Here is a 19,639-nt window from a genome sequence, read left to right on the forward strand (position 1 = left end):
GTTATATGCTGTCCAAATAGTGAATATAATTATAAAAGAATGCTTAAATAAATATAAAAAAAATTTTAATTACAGTAAATATTTTAATAAATATAGAATTTACATTTTATTCTACAGTTGATCCTCTTCAATTTGAATAAAAATCACTTAGTCACTTTAATGAATTTAATTTTTTTCTTAAACAAGTAATTTTCTACTTCTTCTTTACAAGACTCATTCATTTGCCGAAAAATATTCATTAAATTCTTTAATTATGTTTCTTTCTAACTCTAAGTAACCGCTTCAGATATCGCACGTAAAAATCACTTTTATAAAAGTGCAGAAGTACAAAATATAAAATTTTTAAATTACCATCATGACAAATGCTAAAAATCTGTAAAAAAGAAAGACTATCAGCTGTAAGTACTTACACATTTTACAATAATTAAAAAAAAAAAACACATTGCGTACTGGAATTCCAAAATATACTCAAAATTATAATGTGTGCCAAGTGCATTTTAAATATCAGAATTCACAAAGTTTAAATGTAGCGAACACTTTTAAATTGCTCTCTTCAGTTCTTCCACTTAAGTAGTTTTTTTCATTCTACTTCGCTCCTTGGAGGAGCATAGGGCTGGCGCACGATATTATAGATAACCATGAACCAGTTCCGTACGTCATTAAGTTTACCAGGTAATAACGGTAGGTGGCGAACCTACCGTTAAGTAGCATATATAAGAAAATTTCTTAAAAAAACAAAATTTATAATACTTACTTGTACTTACTCGAATTTATTTCCCTCATAACTTTTAAGAGGAATAATTTTAATATCCTATTGACTAACTATAAAACTAATAATAATATTAACTAACTAAATATACATTCTCAAAGACAATTCAAAATTATTACAAATTAATAAATAACACTCTTATTAAATATTCATTTTCGAAAAATTTTTAAAATCACAATTTGAATAATTTGAGTACAAAAGATGACTGTGGTGCAATTCTCTTATAAGTAAATGGTAAGTAAGTAAAGAAAAAAAAATAATTTTTATGAATCTATAAAAGTCAATTTAACTAATGATTTTTACATAGGATAAAAAATTAAAAAAGGAAAAGGTTTCTTTTTTATTTTTATTTTGAGAGTAAGTATTGAAAATATTTTCAATTACTTAAATATCTTAAGGTTAAAATTTTCTTCCTTTTTTCCAATAATTTTATGTTTTTTTTTTTAAATCCCTTTTTTAAGAAAAATTTTTACATTTAGATAAAGTCAAATTTGATATTAAATTTTTATACTTACTTACGTACTTATTTACTTATTCAAATTCTCTAATCATCATGAATTAAGAGTAATCTGTTAAGAACTGAATTATGTATAAAAGTGAATAGATTATAGAATAATGGAATGAGGGAATCAGAAAGAAGAGATATTCACTAGCCATCCAACAACATCACCAATCAACATATTCCATTCTTTTCCCCATAAACCCGCCTCCCACCCCCCTTCTCAAATTTATTTTCTTATCCAAGTTATTGAATTTATACTAAATTTGAATATATTATTGCAATTTAATGTAATATTAATGGAAAACATATAAAAAAAAAATGAAGAGTAAAAATTAAATAAATTTGAATAGTTAAGTAATAAAAAAATTTTTTTCTTAGAATAATTTAATTAGAATTTTGCATAAAAAATCAATTAAATTTAATGAACACTATGAGATCATACGACAATTTCATTTATAAGTACGAATACATCGTTATATTACAAATAATATTTTTGAGCTATACACTCACTTCAGTAACAAGTACAAGTAGTATTTATTTAAGAGAATTTGAATATCATAATTGTTGAAATTTTGAATTTTTATAGAGAGGATTTTTTTGAAATTTGTGAAGAAAATTGACAATTTAATATTAATAAAGCACTTTAATATATAATTTGCAAGTAAGATCATCGGAGAGATACAATTTATATATGCAAAGAGTCTATTGACTTTTAATATTATAAATACTCCTTAATTACTTATACAAAATTATGATAATTTAGAAATTAAATATTGGATCAGAAATTTCTGAACAATTTTTCAATAACAATATTTCATCCTGACTTATTATTCATAAATCGTATACAGTAATTTACTATTAGTGCTGCATAGAATTGATTGAATTAATTTGTACATAGTCTTAAGAAGCTCTAAGGAGCTGAATTTAGAAATTTCATTTAAATTGTGAAACTATTTGTTCTAGAAGCAATTATACATATTCCAAATTAGATGTAACGATGCTACATTTGAACGCAATTACAGCTGTTATGAATTTAATTTGCAAGGAAAAATGTGATCAGCACATAACCAACTGCATAATTGCCATACTTTTTGAACATTTCCAATAAATTTCAATACTTAAATGTGTTCGTAACATTTTATCGAAATAAAGCAATTTAAACATGGGAAATTTCAGAGGAAATGATTAAGATTAAAAAATAATCCACGAAATTTAAGATTCGAAAATAAATGGACAATTTCTTAGATCCGATTTCCAAAAAAAAAAAAAGTAAGTTTATTCAATTTTTATTAAAACAAAACTTACTGGAATTTTAGTAATATAGTCACAGCTAACCATGTGACAATTAATAATAAGCTTATTCCCCCATTTTACTATATTTATTTCTGTAGCAACTAATTAATATAACCAGTACGCTAGTGGAAATTACGTAATAATCAATTCAGTCATAACTCACATAAAAGATAGAGAAAATAAAAAAAAAAGTTTCCAAACTATTAATTTAGAAACGGTGACCGCCAAATAGTTTCTAACACTGTAAGAACCGTGTTATTCTTTTAAATTTCAAAAAATTATTAAATTTAACACAAAAATAATGTTAAGCTTAATACTACAATATGCAATGTGATCAAAATCGAAAAATACATAACATATACGAATTTTTTGACCTTCGCAACTTTTGTTTCAAAAATTCGAAATTTCAAAATTACATTTCATATACTCCCACTATACCTTAATCAAAGAGTTATTAAATTGAAAATAAACTGGACATGGGATAATATAACATGGGATCATTTGTATGTATATAACACTTTATTTACTTATAATACAAATAAAGGGATAGTTTGAGTAATAAAAAAGAAAATTTTGTAATTTGAAATTTTCGGAAACTACGAGTATATATTAAGTTTTAGTGTATGTGTATGTAAGTTAAAATTATGCATTTAAGGGTTGTATGTTCAGTCTAGTACAACTGTCATCCTTTTTCAGGTTGATAGAATATACAAAATTATACACGTACTTATGTAAAATTCGAAACATTAAGAAAAATTGGAAAAATATTTGGAAAAGGATGACAATGAATTAAAATGAATATATGTATGTACGGCATAGGACGAAATTATATTTGTTTAGGCTGAGTTAGAGTTTGGCTGAGAGAGGGAAAATGTAGGGGGGTTTACTTTGTTTTCAAGTTGTTGTTTTTTTTTTTTTGTATTTTCCATTAAAGAAATTTGAAACTCCACTTGAAGGGTATTTTCCGGTATTTCTTCTATAGTTTTTTTTTGCCTTGCTTTACTTGTCATTTTTATTTATTTTTTTGTGCCTTGCTTTGCCTACAATGCGCAGGACTTTCAGTTGAATGTTGTTTGTTGATGTGTTCAGTTCAATGTGTTTTCGTACTAAATTTTGTTATTGTTTTTTTTTTTTGTACACTTCAAAAAAGACTTTGTTGTTTTTTTTATTGTCAATTTTTTCTGCTACTTTTACTTGAAATGTCTACAAAAGACACGTTGTGAAAGGCTTTTCTTTTCAATTTATTTTTCATTCTTATATTTTGAATTTGTTTTCATTTTTTTTTTGTATATTTTGTTTTGCTATCCTTTAGAAAATTATGTTTGAAATGTAAGTATGCATGAGCAACTAAGTATATGTATGTATGTGTGTATGGAAATTGTAATGTACAAAATGAATGTTTATTTATTCAAAGTAGGTGTTTTATTTTTTTTCATTTTAAATGTAAGTTAGTAAGTAGAGTCCCCCCCCTCTCCCTCCAAAACATGATATGGAATTTATTAGAATCGATGAGTCAAAAAGAAATTAGAAAATGAATAAATATACAAGAGTAGCTCCTTTGAAAACAAGATCGTAATGTAAAAAAAAAATATTCAAAAAATTAAAAATTTAAATAAAAAATTTTGAAAATTTGCATAAGAACGGATAAAATGTAAGATAAATGCTTTTTTGTACAATGCCTTCAAGATTTAGCTTACATCTGTTTGAGTGATTAATCATGAAAAGTGATTATCATTAAAATTTACTCGTAATTATTGTAATTGTGTCATTTTAAACTAACGTTAAAGTTAGTCAAAATCACAATTATTAAAAATTTGTTATTTAATATTTGGGAAATTTTAGTTAGCTCCCCCATAGAACTTCAGTAACAACTAAAATATTTTTATTATAAGTAAACAATTTTGTTTTACATACAAACACAATTTATTTGTTGTCAATATTTAAAAAATATTATAAAAAATTTCAAAGTTACTCACTTACCCAAAATACTTAGGGGGTAACGATAACAACAGTAAAAACAAAAAAAAAAATACCATAGAAATGATAAACTGTTCGTTTTCTTGTAACAATATTGAAGAGTTCCAAAAAGTTAAAATAAAAATTTAACCTTTTAAAGAAAATAATTTTTGTATACAGTAAGTAGCCTTGTAATAAGGGCAAATACATAAGTACAATCAATATTGTCTTTAGTTATTTAAGTAAGTAATTTGATATTTTCGAAAACAAAAAGGAACACAAAAACATGAACTTGAATTTTTTTTTTTTTTCAAGTAAACTGCTATAGCTAAATTGTGATTGTAGTTAGGGAAAACAAAGTTATTCAAAAAAAATAAATTCGTACGAAATAAACGGATAACTAAACAAAAATAAAAAAAAACAGAGAAAAATTTGATTTTTTCTAAAGTTCGAGCACTTGGTATTCCAAAAGTATATTAAATACAAAATCATGAAATCAACTTTATAAGCCATTTTCTAGCAGTGCTTAAACTGCTTGTTTAAAGCTCCTATCTATTTCGGAAGGGAAACTATAAGCAATTAAACTTGGGCAAGTAGAAATTTCGTTAAAACTATCGCCTCTTACGGAAACCGTTTGACACCTAGCTCTTAACAAAAAATTTTACTAATTTCATGGTATGTGTTATGGCACCGGTTGTCATTAAATAATTCTGTATATAATATTGCGATTATTTTCTTGATTGATAAATTAATTAGCTGATAAAATTCTAGAAAGCTAAGAACATATAGATATAATATAAATACAGTAAAATCTCTTTATATATAACTAACATTTTAATTGAAAATTGGGACGATAAATACGACAAGTTTTCTCTATTACATATGTATACAGGAATTGTAAAGTATATATGTATAAATTGCGTATTGTAAAATATTCGCTTAAGTATTTTATGATAAAAATTCAAAATTGGTCCATATAAGTAATAAGATAAATGAAACTATCTTATTGCTAAGACATGTTGTGCCTGAACAATTGATCAATTCAGATATAAGATCAGATTTCCATTCAAATTGATTAATTTTAATTGATCAATCAAAGTAGGTGATTCCAATTGAAAACCTGAGTGCTAACCTGTACAGCAGATATACTTTGGTTTTTTAACATTTGAGTACCTACATTGAAATTTTATAGTTCACACATAATTTATTCCAAATTTATTATCCCACATTCTGTATAATATAGTAATTATTTCAGGCTAGACTTTTAATATTATAAGAAAAAACAACCAACAAAAAAATTTTAAATATGTACACAATTGGAGTGACGTTATTCAAATTTAATTTTAAATTGTTTCATTCAACAATATTAATTATTTTTTAATAGCGTATTCGCAAGCTTGCATATCTCTCCATTAATTATTTATTTTTATATACTTAAGTACATATATGTTTATATTTATATATATATATACGTATACTTATTTATCTATGCAAAACCAAAAAATATAACAATAATGCATTGAAACCTTCATATGAATGTCATTAGCTAAGTATATGCGTATAACAATTAATAAATTTTCTTTTATAATAATAGCTGAGTATATTTAAGTATGTAATTATATTTTATTGAATATCTAATTATAATTTTTAATTTTTATTTAAAAAATTAAGAACATTCCGTTAGCTGCTTGTATATTCTTCGAATCACAATAATAAGGTGTGTGAAAAAAAAAAAGTAATTAGGTTTATGTCATAAACAAAATTATTAAATAATTCGCAAAAATAAAAAACAAAAATCAATACTGAAACAAAGCAGAAAAAAAATAATATTAAATATTACTCATTAAAGATTAAAATTACAATCTTATCTTTAATGATTTTATAAAATCCATTAATTAAAATGTCTGAACAATAAGCAAAAAAAAAAATCATCAGACACATGAGATTTATTAATAAAACAAAAAAAATGTTAAATATAGCGCTAGCACGAGACTCTAAAATTATAATTAAAATAAACATTAATTATGTATACATGCACATATACATATTAATAGTATAAAGCAACCGGAATCTGTTGCACATAAAGTAAATACAAAGTAAATATCATAAAAATAATTACATACAGTCGAGTACGGATATAACGTACATCATGAACACAAAAGCGGGATAAGTATGTAAAATGCTCAAAATTTCAAATTCCCTTAAGTAAGTATATCAATTGCACATACTCTTAATATAATTTGAAAATCATTGATAACCGCGAAATAACGAAGGGTCTAATTTAAAATCTCAGACGTGATACATAAGAGTTCGTAAGTGCAATCGAAATTATTTATTAAAAAAAAAAATTTTATATAAAATGACAATTGGATGCTAATTGAAAAAATATTTCACCTCGATTACACATGTAAATTGTCATATTTTTGACAGATATTTGACATAAGTCAGTACATTTTGTGAGCCTACTTTTTAGATCAAGAGTAGGTACCTTTTCAAAATTATTTTCTGTTCGAGAAATTTTAAAAATTTATAATAATAAAAAGCGTTAATAAAAGTATAAATAATTTTTGTAATACTTATGCCAAAAAAATTATAATATCAGATGCATACGGGTACATGTGTGTGCAATATTAATAGCAACTAATTTTCTAATTCCGACATCATCGTATTATTTATCCTTTCTTTACTGTATTATATGGTATTTACTCAATTATTAAGCGTGATACAAATACGAATGTAAATGACAATTTAAGATGCTGTTGTTGATTTTAGTGAATATTGATGAGAAAATTGTCAAATATTTAATTAATAAATAAAAAAAAAATTAATGCTAGGGACAAAATGCGCATCTATGGCGGGAAAGTGGTATTTTTATATTTTAATTTATTTAAATTTTTAAATAATTAATTCTGGGATGAGTTTGCGATTTAGAATGAAATGAAATCAAACTAAACTAAAAATCAATTAATCGCTTCTCTAACTTCAATTAGATCTGATTAGAACATAAGTTCTCATGTCAACCAGCGTTGACATTTAATAAATTTAATGTTGTCATGGCAACCAGTGTTAATTTTTTAATAAATTCTCTTACTCTATATCAAACATGTATTATCAAACTTTTATTAGAATCAAACATAATGAAAATTTTTGTTGTAACAATATACCTTGTAGAAACTACAAAATTCTTATGAAAAATTTTGAAGTAAGAACTATTTTGTGAAAAATTTCGACCTTACCAATTTGACATTAAAAATTTTGTGAATATAACCAATTGCCCAATTAAATTTGATTTAATCGATAACTAAAACTTGAACAATATCAAGTTTTAAATTTACGATTTTAAAAAGTTTTAACAATTTTAACAGTTTGAATTACAATTTTTTTTTTTTTAAATCTAAATAAGTACTTAAGTTTTTCCTACATAACTTAATAGTTCGTTAACAAAACCGGCTTGACATTCTGCACGTAAACAAATTGTGTATACATTGTTAAATAATAAGATTAACATATTCAGCTATATAAGGCCAATAGATATACGGTTAGGCAAGCTCTATAAAATACATAAATTATATATGTACATACATGATATTAACATACATACATATATGTATGCTTAAGTACCTACTTTTAATATTTCTATGAACGCTCATAAAACTTTAATACTTATTTTATTTATAATCTATTTCTGATAGAAATGAATTTAAAAATAGAAAATTATAATAGATTGGAACCACAAGAACAACAACAAAAAAAAAATAAAGAATGAAAATGAAGAAAATCTAAAAATATTCTTTTGGAATTAAGCTGGAATCAAAAAGAAAAAAAAAGAAACCGGTTTACTATATATAGACATATAAAGTTTTTTTTTCTTTTTGACCATTTTATAAGTAAAAATCGTGATTGCTTTTCCTTTATCTCAATATTTTATTCCACATATTTTTCTTATTCTACATAATAATAATAATTTTGAAAAAGAAACACATAACATTATCAACATTCCAAAAGTGGAAAAAAATCATAAATGAAAAATGTAAGAAAAATACCAAAACTTTAAAAAGTTACCAAGGTAAGTAGAAATGTAAGTAGGTAGTTAAATAGACAAGAATAATATCCGACTCGGTTTTTTTCCCCGAATTTTCATTTATTTGAATACATGATTCGAACGTAGGTACATAAGTGTTCCAAATATAAAATTTTGTTAAATCATGCTAGATAGAGACGCATTTGGGCAAAACATTTAAAAATAATCTTTCGCTTAAATTAATTTTCTGAAACCAACATTTGCCGAATTTTTATTCGAAATTATTTTCGAATATCGAATTCATTTTTTATATCGAAGCGACTTTATGTGAGGGATTACTGTATTTGTAATATAATAGATTGAAACGATCGACTCTTGTGTAAAGTAATAATTCTCTAAGAATTAAGAATGACAAAACTCTATTGAAAATATTAAAAAGAGGAAATAAAAACTAGCTCCCTGACAAAAATATTTTATATACATACATACATAGGTAGGCATTATTTACATCATTTCATTCATGAGTTTATAGATAACCAGGTAAATGAACAACAGTTTCCTTTACACTAAAAATTTACTGATTTCTAAAAAAAAACAGCCAAGTACTTAACAAGTTTTCCTTATATTTTGAAACTTGTCTGCTTTAAAAACTTAAATTAAAATTTTCAAATTTGTATGAACAAAATAACACTAATTAAAGAGGTAAATAGGTATACAGGTAAGTATGTTTATTTTTTTTTACCTTTGGTAAATCACGTATATGATTTGCATCCAATAATAATTCTTCAAGGCTTCTTGAATATCTTAATATTTCTTCTGGAACAGATGGCAATGAACAATGACGTTTATCAACAGACTCCACTTGTCGATTGCATCCTTTAAATATTGGAATGCACTTAAACATTTTTGTGGTGGCGTCCCTTTTTTTTTTTTTAATTTTCAATTTTCAATATAAGTAGGATTCTTATTTAAATAGTTATTTAAAATTTTTATTAAATTTTTTTTTTTCAATTTTTTCAAAATTAAAATATTTTAGAAATTATTTTTTTTGTTTTACAATATTTAGATAGGTAAAGGTAGATTCTACTTCTTAAATTTATTTTTAATATTTTCTACATTCATGCAACCACAATTATTTTTTCTGAATCATAGTAATTATTGAATTTTATTTAAGATACAAAAATTACCACGTTAATTTTTATATTTGTTTGTACACATATGTGTAGCATTTATATATATATATGTATGTATATTTTAAACTTTATGATTTATTGTCTTATTTTTTTTATTATTATTATTCTCTTGTTGTTGTTTTTGAAAAACAACAAGTTGTGTAGTGATTAAAACGTGACGATGACAACGTCAACGACAAAACCACAAAATATTTTGAGAACTTAAAACAAATATTTCTACAATTCTACACAAAATAAAAAAAAAAAAATAAAAGAAACGCACACACACTATTAAAACGACGTAGAATAAAATCCTAGAATCTAAATAATAAACAAGTTTTTTTTTCTATCTCTCAAATTATTCTTTTTAGATTTTAACAAATTGTCGTCAATAATTTCTTATTATTATTAAAAATTTTAAAATTCTCTTTTTTATTTGAATTATTAAAATTGAAACAAAACACCTTTACATTTAGATAAGTACACATGTATGTATGTATGTAGTTTGTATTATTGTTTAAAGATTTAAAAAAAAAAATTTGACATGATTGTAGTACCTAACCAGGTAGAATATTGTTTAATTCACAAAATCGTATATGATACATTTGGTATGCCTTTTATTTTATTCATTAGGTAAGTAGGTAGGTATTCTAACATTTGGAATTTTACTGCATAACATATTATTAAATTCTTAACAGAATTAAATGTATTCGGTCATGTTGTACAATTTTTAATACATACATACATAAGTATAATTCAAATGAATTGCTATGACAATATTTTTTTTCCTTTATTAATTCTTTTATCTTATATTTATTTTTAAACATAGATTTTATTTAAATTATTAAATATTATTTTAATATTTTTAAATTTCAGAATTTATTAAGTATGGGCATTATTCCCTGATTCTGTCTGTAAATATTACCACCAGTTTTGTCTCAAAAATTCTTATGTTTTTCTCGATATTAAACGTTATATTGCCACACAAGATACACAGGTATTTTATTTAAAAAAAAAAAAAAAAGTACGCGACACACGAAATATTATTTTTGACTTTATTGTCTATTAGCTACGACGAATTCAACGGCTACAGCGACGTTAATGCAACAAGACGACACGCCCAGTAAAGCGCCACTCTAAAAAAAAACTTGAATTTTTTAATACTCACGCACGTCAAAACTTCAAGCACTCATTACAAAAATTCTGTTATTTTTTTTTCTTCAAATAATATTCTATTTTTTTTTTTTATTTTTTTTTCTCTTGTATATGCTTAGACTTGTACACGTATTTTTTTTAAATTTTCGCAAATCTTTTGTAATTTTTCTTGTAAAAAAACACACTTAATTATTTAATCATCTAAATTCTAAATAAAAATTATCCGGACATACAATAAGAAAATAAAACCAATTTAAATTAAGAAAAAAAAAGCTTAAGGAATTCTTCATTCCTTAATGTGTTAATTTCACTTGAACCAAAAAAAAAAAATTCGTAGCATGCAAACGATACTGATACTCCTAAACTGAACAACACGATCTACTCAACTGAAAAAATTTAATCGTATGAGTATCGTAAAAAGTCAAAGTCAAAAATTTATTCTCTATTCTATTCTCAACACTATTTCTATCTCCTTCCTTCAACAGAACTTTGTATATATTTTATATGTCAATGTCAAATTAGGAAAGTAAATGTCAAAAGTTTTTTCTCTGTAGAGGTAGATGGAGCTAAAGATGATAAATATATATGTAATGTTAAATTGGGAATGTAAATAACAAATTTCAACCGACATCGAACCCTGGTATTAATTAATTCAAAAATTTTGGATCCGTCGCCACTTATCTGTTGATTTACTCTAAAAGTTATATACATATTGAGATTAATAATTTTGATTATCTTACAATTTTAGATTTTTAAATCACTTGATCGTAATCATTTACACATATCAAACAGAAGTAAATTGATTGATGGAAATGTCTATTTTGGAGGTTATGTTTTTATTATTGTTTTGATTTTAAATACGTCAATTTATTTTGTGTATATAAATTAGAACTTTGGAAAGCCGAAACCAAATGAATAAATTAAACACAAACACATTATTTTTACCAATATATTTTTGTAGAAAATATGCAAGTCGTGCCAAGAGAACAGTTTTACTACAAAACAGAGAAAAATTTACAGGTATAAGTTAAAAATAAGAATCATGTAATACATTATTTTAATGAAATTTATAATTGTTCAGAGCACGAGTATCGAAAGGCACCATCTATCCAGAAAAGAATATATGTTTGGGGTTTTTCTGAAACAGGTGCTTTAGGGGTGAATACACATGAAAAAGAAGCGGCTAAAAGACATAAAGGTAAGTTTTATAGTGGCTTTTTTGAATCATAGAACCTTATATATCGAATCATAGAACCTTATATATACTTTAATCCACAGCGGTTGTGCATCATCCAACGCGTTTAAATTTTGCAGATCGCAACGAAGTTAAGGACATTGCTGCCGGTTATGGCTTTTCAGCATTTGTAACGAAAGGAGGTAAACATGATGTACTTTATGGAACAGGTCTAAATAGTGACAATCAAATTGGTTTACAAGAAAGAGGCCAGATAAACGATCCAAGGAAACTTGCTCTTGTAATTTATCCAACTCCCATACATATTCCAAACAAATCCAATGAATTTAAAGTTAAATGTATATCTGCCGGTCGTGCTCATCTTGTCTTTGCCACTACAGACGATAGTTTTTTTGCACTAGGTAATAACTCTTATGGACAGTGTGGTCGTGAAATAATAAGAAATGAAAAATATCATGAAAGCTGTATAGTAAACCAAATAAATAAAGAACAATTGTTTAATAATGTGGAAGATAGTATAAAACAACTGGAATGTGGACAAGATCATACACTAATATTAACTGAAAAAGGTAAAGTATTATCATGTGGTTGGGGATCTGATGGACAAACCGGACGAGGCGATTTCTTAACAACCGGAAATATTGATTATGTTAATGGTGACATTAAAGGAGAAAATATAATAAAAATAGCCAGCACTGCAGATTGTATTTTAGCTTTAAACGACAAAGGTGAAGTATTTGGTTGGGGAAGTTCTGAGTACGGTCAATTAGATGATAATCATAATGGTTGCCAGTTTCATACACCGATCAAGCTAAAACTGACAAAGGGATTTGGAAAAATTATTGATATAGCATCAGGTGGCTCATTTTGTATGATATTAAATGATGAAGGTGACGTTTTTACTTGGGGTTACGGAATATTAGGATTTGGCCCCCACGTAGAACAAAGTAGTATACCAAAACAACTTGTACCAGTAATGTTTAATAGAAACGAATTTAATCGCAACTGCAAAGTGGAGTCTATTTATTGTGGAGTGTTTCATATGGCTGCTATTAATAGTGACAATGACTTATTTATGTGGGGAAAGAATCGTTTCGGTTGCTTAGGTTTAGGACATTCAAAGGATCAATTTTTCCCATTTAAGACAACGATTAATGCAAAAGTTAAAAAACTTAGCTGCGGAGTAGACCATAATTTAGCTTTATGCATACCATTTATTTAAGTAAATATTAGAATAATGCATTTTGTCACAATTAAAAATCTGAATAAATTTATTTTAAAAAGCTTTAATAAATTTTATTAAAAATAAGTATTTCCATTTCAAAAAAACTTGAAACAAGTACTTCAATAAAAAATGTATGCGTTTTTCAGCAAATTAAAAATTATTCAAAAAAATTTTAGTAAAAATTTGCTACTTATAAATAATTTATATCTTAAGCAAATCTTAGGCTTAGTTTATATTAACATACATGTTATATTTTAAGTTTAATGCTTGTTATTGATGCGTTGTGTAAAATCCTTTGCCCCAGTCAAAAACTATACTACGTCCATGAAAGTCCCAATAAACTGTTAAGTGGTATCCAATATTGGTTAAAACAACAATGTATTCAAAGAAAGCGAAAAGTGTATAATCTGGGGTAATAAAAGCACTATAAGTTATTGATTAATAATAAAAAAATGCTATTAAAATTTACCCATTGGTCTACAATATTGATTATGTCTTAGAAAAAAAAGCGAAGCAATGCAAATGGATATAATATTTGTTATCATTAAATATTTTTTGCATTTCAAAGAAATTCGATCCAATTCATTGATTTCCGAAAATTTTTTAAAGTTCTTATTAACTACATACGATAATATCATATAAACGTCACTAGTTATTATAAATGAAATAAAGCAAAATTTGTGAACTTCGTATTCAGCCATACTGGACGTCCATAACGTCAAGCCCATAAGTGCAAAGTTTTCAATCACATTTAAGAATACCGCAACTCTGGCGATACGTCTCCTGTTCAATCTAATTGTTTCTTCATAAAACTGAAAATACAATCGTGCTACAAGTAAACGTGGAAGAAAATGTAAGCAAATTGATGTTTGCCAAACAAATTTCTGAGGTTGAAAAGAGCCTATAGCCGCCGAAATCGATGGCAAATAATCTAAAATTTCAATGTTTTTATTTAAATATAGTTAATATAATAAATGTAATTTCTAATTAAGATTTACTTGCTACATGACAATGCGTTGAAGTTGATTCCTCAAAATTAAATAACAAACACCAAAGTACGCAAAATATAAAACTAAATAATGGAAGACATGCTACTGACACCGCAAATTTTCTTATAGAAATCTTATATACATATTTATTATCTAAATTTACATACGACGGAATCATTATAATTTTATTTTTTTACGATTGATAAACCATGACTTTATTTTAAAGAAAATTTTTTTTATAAACTATACTACTTTGTTTATTTTTGTCGCATTTATACATATGTATGTAGATACGTCAATTATGTTCAGCACAAAATGTCATATTGAATGTCATATAAGAACCAACGTTAAATTTCATTTTGCCGGACGCCGAATATTCATTTTTAATACAGCCTGATTACGTATCTCGGTTCTTCCATTTTCCTTGTTATTAATTTTCTAATGCTAATTTAAATTTTTTTTAATTGGAAAATTAAGACATTTTTCAATTACATTACTAATTTTTTTTTTAAAGTACAGACAAAACTCATCACTTTCAAAAATAAAGTGAATGAATAGTAACTAAATCTTGAATACATTTTGAAAAAAACGAAAAATTGAATATGAAACTTGCATTATGGGGTTGTTTACGTACGTATGTGTATATAATGACAAAATCTAAGTCCAAATCTGGTGAATGTTTACATATCAAATTGAAATTAAATTATGGCGCTTAGACTTTGGGTCAAAATTTAATAATTTTACTACAAAAATTACAAAATAACAAAATTCAGCTGATCGCTTCACCAAACTACTATAAAAAAAAATTAATTGCCGTCACTCTTACGCAAAGAAAGTGGAATAAACTGCTAGGCCCTATATGAAATTTTTAAACAACCATACGTCATAAGGTCATAAATAAAATGATTTCCATATGTATTTAATTTAGCATACGTGCAAGGAGACAAGCATTTAGTTTTCCAGTCATGTTGTAGGGTTGCATGTTAATGCCTCAAACCAATGAAATAATTGTTTAATAGTAAACATACTGAATTACTGAAAATAATTTTAAAATTTTATTCCATAATAATTTTATAATAATGTTTATTTTTTAATTTTAAATAGTACTTAATTTCTTAGTAATTAAAATTTTAAAGTAGGTACCTAAATAAGGTACATAGGTTTTTACCTACATACACATTCCATATTATATTTGTGTGTAACAATAATTATAACAATTACCAATATTTGGTCTATCTGTTAATGGCTTAAATAATTTCCTTTTTCCAATTCTTATTTTGCTATTAAATGATTGTAGAGGCTTTTGAATAAAATTTTGAGTTTGAACTTTTGGTTTTAAAAGAACAGGCCTACATCCAGAAAATTTAAACCCAATTCTCTTATGCATTTTTATAATTGTCTTCTCTGGAAAATGCAAATCTAAAATTTCATTTTTATTTCTTGTTAATTTTTCAATGCTTTTCAATTGTATTTTCGAATAAATTTTATATCCCGCTGGCCGTTGTTTTTCTAGCCGTTCTTTCAATAAATCTTCATGAAAATCTAAAACATATAACTTCGTAAGAATATATTTAAAATTTGTTATTTTTACTGTATTACTATAATGAAACACCATAAAAGGCTGCAACTTATCACGGCATAGCTCAACTAACCACTCATAAAAAAAGATATCTATTGGACCTCTAAGAAACACAGCTGCTAACTGAAATACAAAACATTTTTTTTATTTTTTTTAAGAATTGAATTTGAATTTACTTACTGAAAAGTCGTTGAGATAACATTCATTTATTAAATCAGGATTAATTTTTTCTAAAAATGGTAGGATTTCTCGTATTCCAGCTTCACCAAGAGCAATTAAGCCTCGAAAGCACCTGCTGATATATTGATAATCTGCAAATTCATTTTACAAACAAAATGTTCTACTAATATAAAAAGAAATCAAAGAATTATGTTAAAGTGCCTTACCATTATCATTAAATACTTCCTTAATTGCAAAAAATTTTTCCATTCTTTTTTGTATTAGATAAATGCACTCGGTTTGAAAGTAACCGTATTGGCTTCCTAAGTTACCTAATGTATCACAAACTATATCAACATTTTGAAAATCTACCATTTTTGCTTGGTACGGAGAAAATTGTAAGCTGATTGCTTCAGCTATCATTTCATCTGTTGTTTGTTCAGGAACAATATGTTCTTCGTTAACTATAGTGAATGGCTCATCCAAAATTTGGTAATTTAATGTTTCTTGAGACATTTGATCAATTGAAATAGGTTGATTTTGCAACAAATCCTCATTGATTTGTTGTTGTTGGGCTTGATCAAGTGCAATTTGTTGTTGAGATTGTTCAATTGATATATTGTGTGGGGTTTGATCAATTCCGATTGGCGGTTGAGTTTGATCCATTCCAATTGATTGTTCTACTTTAATATGTTGTTGCGATTGTATTTGATTTACAGACATTTGTGATTGAGTTTGATCACTTGAAATTGGCTGTTGGTGCTGTTGAATTGGTTCTAATTCAATATCTTGCTCAACTTTTATACCATCGCAAATGTCTACAGTAGGTCTGATATATTCTACGTTACCAACTTCTTCAAAATTATCTGGCCGTTCCTGGAATCCATCCCGTTCCATCATTTGAAACAACGCTTCATATTCCTGTCGAATATCATCCACGTCTACTGGATTTAGCGCCACAACTTCTTTTTTAATATCTGTGTCGGAATTTTCCAAATAATTTTTTACAATTTCAAAAGACGCTTCTTTTTTTTCTAATTTCGGTTCTTTCTTAATGCTAGGTTGTATAGATTTCAATGTCCCCAGCAAAAGACAGACAATTATTTCTGATAGATGAAATAAATGTTGCCTAACAAGAGCATCTCTTGCAAAAATATTTATAGAAAGTGCTTGTAAGTATTTTAAGCATCTTTCAACGATACCAAATTTTTGATCAAAAGCTAGCATTTCAATACATTTTCTAAATAAAAGTCCAAGACAGCATCCAATTTGTGGTGCAAATGCAGCAGCATCAAGACCAAATTTGTATGCATCGTTGTCACCCAAAAATATAGCTTTATTTAAACAAAAGGTAAAATCCATTAACAATTTAGAATGCTTTTTATCAAGAACCCAAGATCCAGAAATTTCTGATTTAATTGCGCATTTAGTTTCATATTCTTTTAAATATTCATCTCTTAGTTCTAAAATATTATCCTAAAAAATATGTAAATGTTGGGTAGATGTCTAGTTGATATCTGAGAAAGAAAACACTTACATTGTCGAAATAATAAGACGTCCCCTCATGCTCAATTTTCTCAAAATCCATTTCTCCCGCCCCTAATATCGGTTGAACATCAGAATCTTTAAGTACTTCGTTCACTAAATCATAGGTAACTTTTCCACCAGAATGCCGAGCATATATTTTTATATTCTAAATAAATTTGGAACTAGAATTTTTCTTTTTTAAAAATGCAAAAAATTTACCTGAACCAGTTCACAAACCTTGTATGTGGCATCTTCTGCCAAACGAGAAAATACCTCAGGCATAACATCAACTTCATGAGTATTATATTGTTCCCAAAAATTTTTAATAGATTTGGCGGTAAATGCAGACATTCGATTATTGCCATTAAATTTTTCACCTTTAGATTCTTTTGAATCTTCGGATGTGGCTGTACTAGCTGATGTTGAAGCTGTTGGCTCTTGCGGATTTACCTTAGGTGTCGCGGCCTTTTGGCTTTGGCTTGCATTATTTGCTGTTGATTTTGAATTTTTAGATCTTGACTTTGTTGATTTCTTCATCGATTTACTAAGTGAGGATTTTGCTGAAGGATTTTCATTTGCGTTTGGCTTCATAGTTTTCTTATTTATGTAAACATCTATTTTGTTATTTTTCGTTTTCCATAACAAAAAATAATAATATATTTACTAAGCACTGTCAAATAAAGCGTTCAACTTAGAAGAAAACAAAATCATAATCTGAAATAAAAATTTCGATTCTCGAAAAGTACCATTCTCAATTATGACAAGCAATGGTACTATATTAAATTGAAAGAATATTCCTGGGTTTACATAGTTTACACTTGGTTTTAACTGTTAACTGTTTATTTTCTTTCTCATTTTTTAATTTCTTCAAAAAATTACTGTAGTTGAAAATGAATTTCTTTTATTGGATCTGTTTGTTGTATTGTACTTAAATGGGTATTGTACTTAAACAATTTCATTCGTTTGTTATAAACTTCCCATGAAGTTATAATTTTTTGCTTTTAAACTTCATTAAACTTGTCGGATAACTTTGTTATTTGACAATTTTTCTATCAACTGAAAGAGATTCATTTAGAAATTCAGAACATCAAATAAAAACGAGTAAAACATGAGCCCTTTTCAGTTTCGTATTTTTATCTGGCATAGATCTGAGATAGAAAAAATAAAAAGAGGTTAGCAAGCAAACTGGACATTCACATTTGAAAGGACCCCAATCACAAGATTTTTCATTGAAATTCTGGGATAATTGAAACTACGCGGAAATACCAAAGTGTACTGAAAAATACAATTTAAATTTCAACTACAAAACAATGAAAATTTAATTGAGCAATAAAACTTTAATTAGAAATAATTAATTTTCAGAATGTCAATTTTTTGGTAGCTGACTGCTAGAAAATACATCAACTTATCAACAGTAATGTTGAGTTCATATTTGCAGCTTTAAAGTAGAACTGCAGTGGCATCTTGTTTTTGTTTTAACATGTTACAAATTGTCATTTTTGCAAAATAATATTTGATGCTTTTTTAGTTCTAAAAATAAAAGGCAAGGGCTACAAATTTAGCATACATTGTGTCGCTAGGTTGAATACAAAATAAGTATGTAGAGCGTAAAAAAAATCGAATTTCTAGAAGGAAAAACAAATAAGAAGATGTCGTAAAGGGAAGTAAATTTTATTTGATCTTATGTTGTTTCGGTTGAAAATAAGCTATACTAAGAATTTTAAAAACAAACGAAGAGTTTGAAAAAGAATTGATGGGAGATGATTAGTACAATTTTTAGTTGTAATTACTTGGGTAATTAATAAATAATTTTACTTATAAAAATTTTGATTTAAACTCTAGATAAAACACTTATTTAATAAAAAATATAAAAAACAATGGCATTTGAATTTGTCTTTATACTTTTCGATTCATTTAAATTTTATTTTATTTCATCAAAAATATTAATTTTATTATGTTGTTAATATTTGGGTATTAAGAAAAGTATTTTGACAATATTGTCTCTTTGACATATCACAAATTATATATATATAATTTTACTAATACTGCATTCATATTACTTAATGATCGAAAACTGAAAAATATTTTTATTGAAAA

The 19,639-nt window shown here is 26.0% G+C and overlaps 4 protein-coding genes across 14 annotated transcripts in view; 1 reads left to right on the plus strand and 3 right to left on the minus strand.

The window, feature by feature from the left end:
• LOC129612078 (protein lap4-like) overlaps positions 1 to 11,239 on the minus strand; it is a 324,013-nt gene extending 312,774 nt beyond the window's left edge. For all 11 annotated transcript variants that reach the window (XM_055525569.1, XM_055525560.1, XM_055525556.1 and 8 more), the window contains exon 1: positions 9,284 to 11,239. In XM_055525569.1, coding sequence (XP_055381544.1) covers positions 9,284 to 9,445 — 162 coding nt within the window. In that variant the 5' untranslated portion in view covers positions 9,446 to 11,239. The remainder of the gene's footprint in view (positions 1 to 9,283) is intronic.
• A 514-nt stretch (positions 11,240 to 11,753) lies between these two features.
• On the plus strand, positions 11,754 to 13,351 carry LOC129612080 (RCC1-like G exchanging factor-like protein). Its single transcript, XM_055525571.1, has 3 exons — positions 11,754 to 11,888; positions 11,950 to 12,066; positions 12,147 to 13,351. The coding sequence occupies exons 1-3, from the start codon at positions 11,780 to 11,782 to the stop codon at positions 13,283 to 13,285; spliced, it is 1,365 nt and encodes a 454-aa protein (XP_055381546.1). The 5' UTR covers positions 11,754 to 11,779; the 3' UTR covers positions 13,286 to 13,351.
• A 22-nt stretch (positions 13,352 to 13,373) lies between these two features.
• LOC129612081 (post-GPI attachment to proteins factor 2-like) lies at positions 13,374 to 14,534 on the minus strand. Its single transcript, XM_055525572.1, has 3 exons — positions 14,287 to 14,534; positions 13,758 to 14,219; positions 13,374 to 13,695 (listed from the first exon to the last, which is right to left on the minus strand). The coding sequence occupies exons 1-3, from the start codon at positions 14,453 to 14,455 to the stop codon at positions 13,559 to 13,561; spliced, it is 768 nt and encodes a 255-aa protein (XP_055381547.1). The 5' UTR covers positions 14,456 to 14,534; the 3' UTR covers positions 13,374 to 13,558.
• An 801-nt stretch (positions 14,535 to 15,335) lies between these two features.
• LOC129611855 (uncharacterized) lies at positions 15,336 to 18,219 on the minus strand. The gene is made up of 6 exons (XM_055525259.1): positions 17,762 to 18,219; positions 17,553 to 17,708; positions 16,243 to 17,491; positions 16,037 to 16,167; positions 15,877 to 15,979; positions 15,336 to 15,819 (listed from the first exon to the last, which is right to left on the minus strand). The coding sequence occupies exons 1-6, from the start codon at positions 18,131 to 18,133 to the stop codon at positions 15,464 to 15,466; spliced, it is 2,367 nt and encodes a 788-aa protein (XP_055381234.1). The 5' UTR covers positions 18,134 to 18,219; the 3' UTR covers positions 15,336 to 15,463.
• Between the last annotated feature and the right edge of the window lie 1,420 nt (positions 18,220 to 19,639).

The sequence above is a fragment of the Condylostylus longicornis genome, unplaced genomic scaffold, assembly GCF_029603195.1.
Source record: "Condylostylus longicornis isolate FDR11 unplaced genomic scaffold, ASM2960319v2 ptg000055l, whole genome shotgun sequence".
Taxonomy (NCBI): Eukaryota; Metazoa; Arthropoda; class Insecta; order Diptera; family Dolichopodidae; genus Condylostylus; species Condylostylus longicornis.

Bases quoted from the DNA above. Each gene is read 5' to 3' on its own strand.
- LOC129612081 (XM_055525572.1), bottom strand. From the start codon at position 14,455: ATGATTCCGTCGTATGTAAATTTAGATAATAAATATGTATATAAGATT. The intron at 14,220-14,286 runs GTAAATCTTAAT...TTGAAATTTTAG, and splicing joins AACGCATTGTCATGTAGCAA to ATTATTTGCCATCGATTTCG. The intron at 13,696-13,757 runs GTAAATTTTAAT...TTATTACCCCAG, and splicing joins TCAATATTGTAGACCAATGG to ATTATACACTTTTCGCTTTC.
- LOC129612080 (XM_055525571.1), top strand. From the start codon at position 11,780: ATGAATAAATTAAACACAAACACATTATTTTTACCAATATATTTTTGT. The intron at 11,889-11,949 runs GTATAAGTTAAA...ATAATTGTTCAG, and splicing joins AAACAGAGAAAAATTTACAG to AGCACGAGTATCGAAAGGCA. The intron at 12,067-12,146 runs GTAAGTTTTATA...TTTAATCCACAG, and splicing joins AGCGGCTAAAAGACATAAAG to CGGTTGTGCATCATCCAACG.
- LOC129611855 (XM_055525259.1), bottom strand. From the start codon at position 18,133: ATGAAGCCAAACGCAAATGAAAATCCTTCAGCAAAATCCTCACTTAGT. The intron at 17,709-17,761 runs GTAAATTTTTTG...AAATTTATTTAG, and splicing joins AGGTTTGTGAACTGGTTCAG to AATATAAAAATATATGCTCG. The intron at 15,980-16,036 runs GTAAGTAAATTC...TTTGTATTTCAG, and splicing joins GTTATCTCAACGACTTTTCA to TTAGCAGCTGTGTTTCTTAG.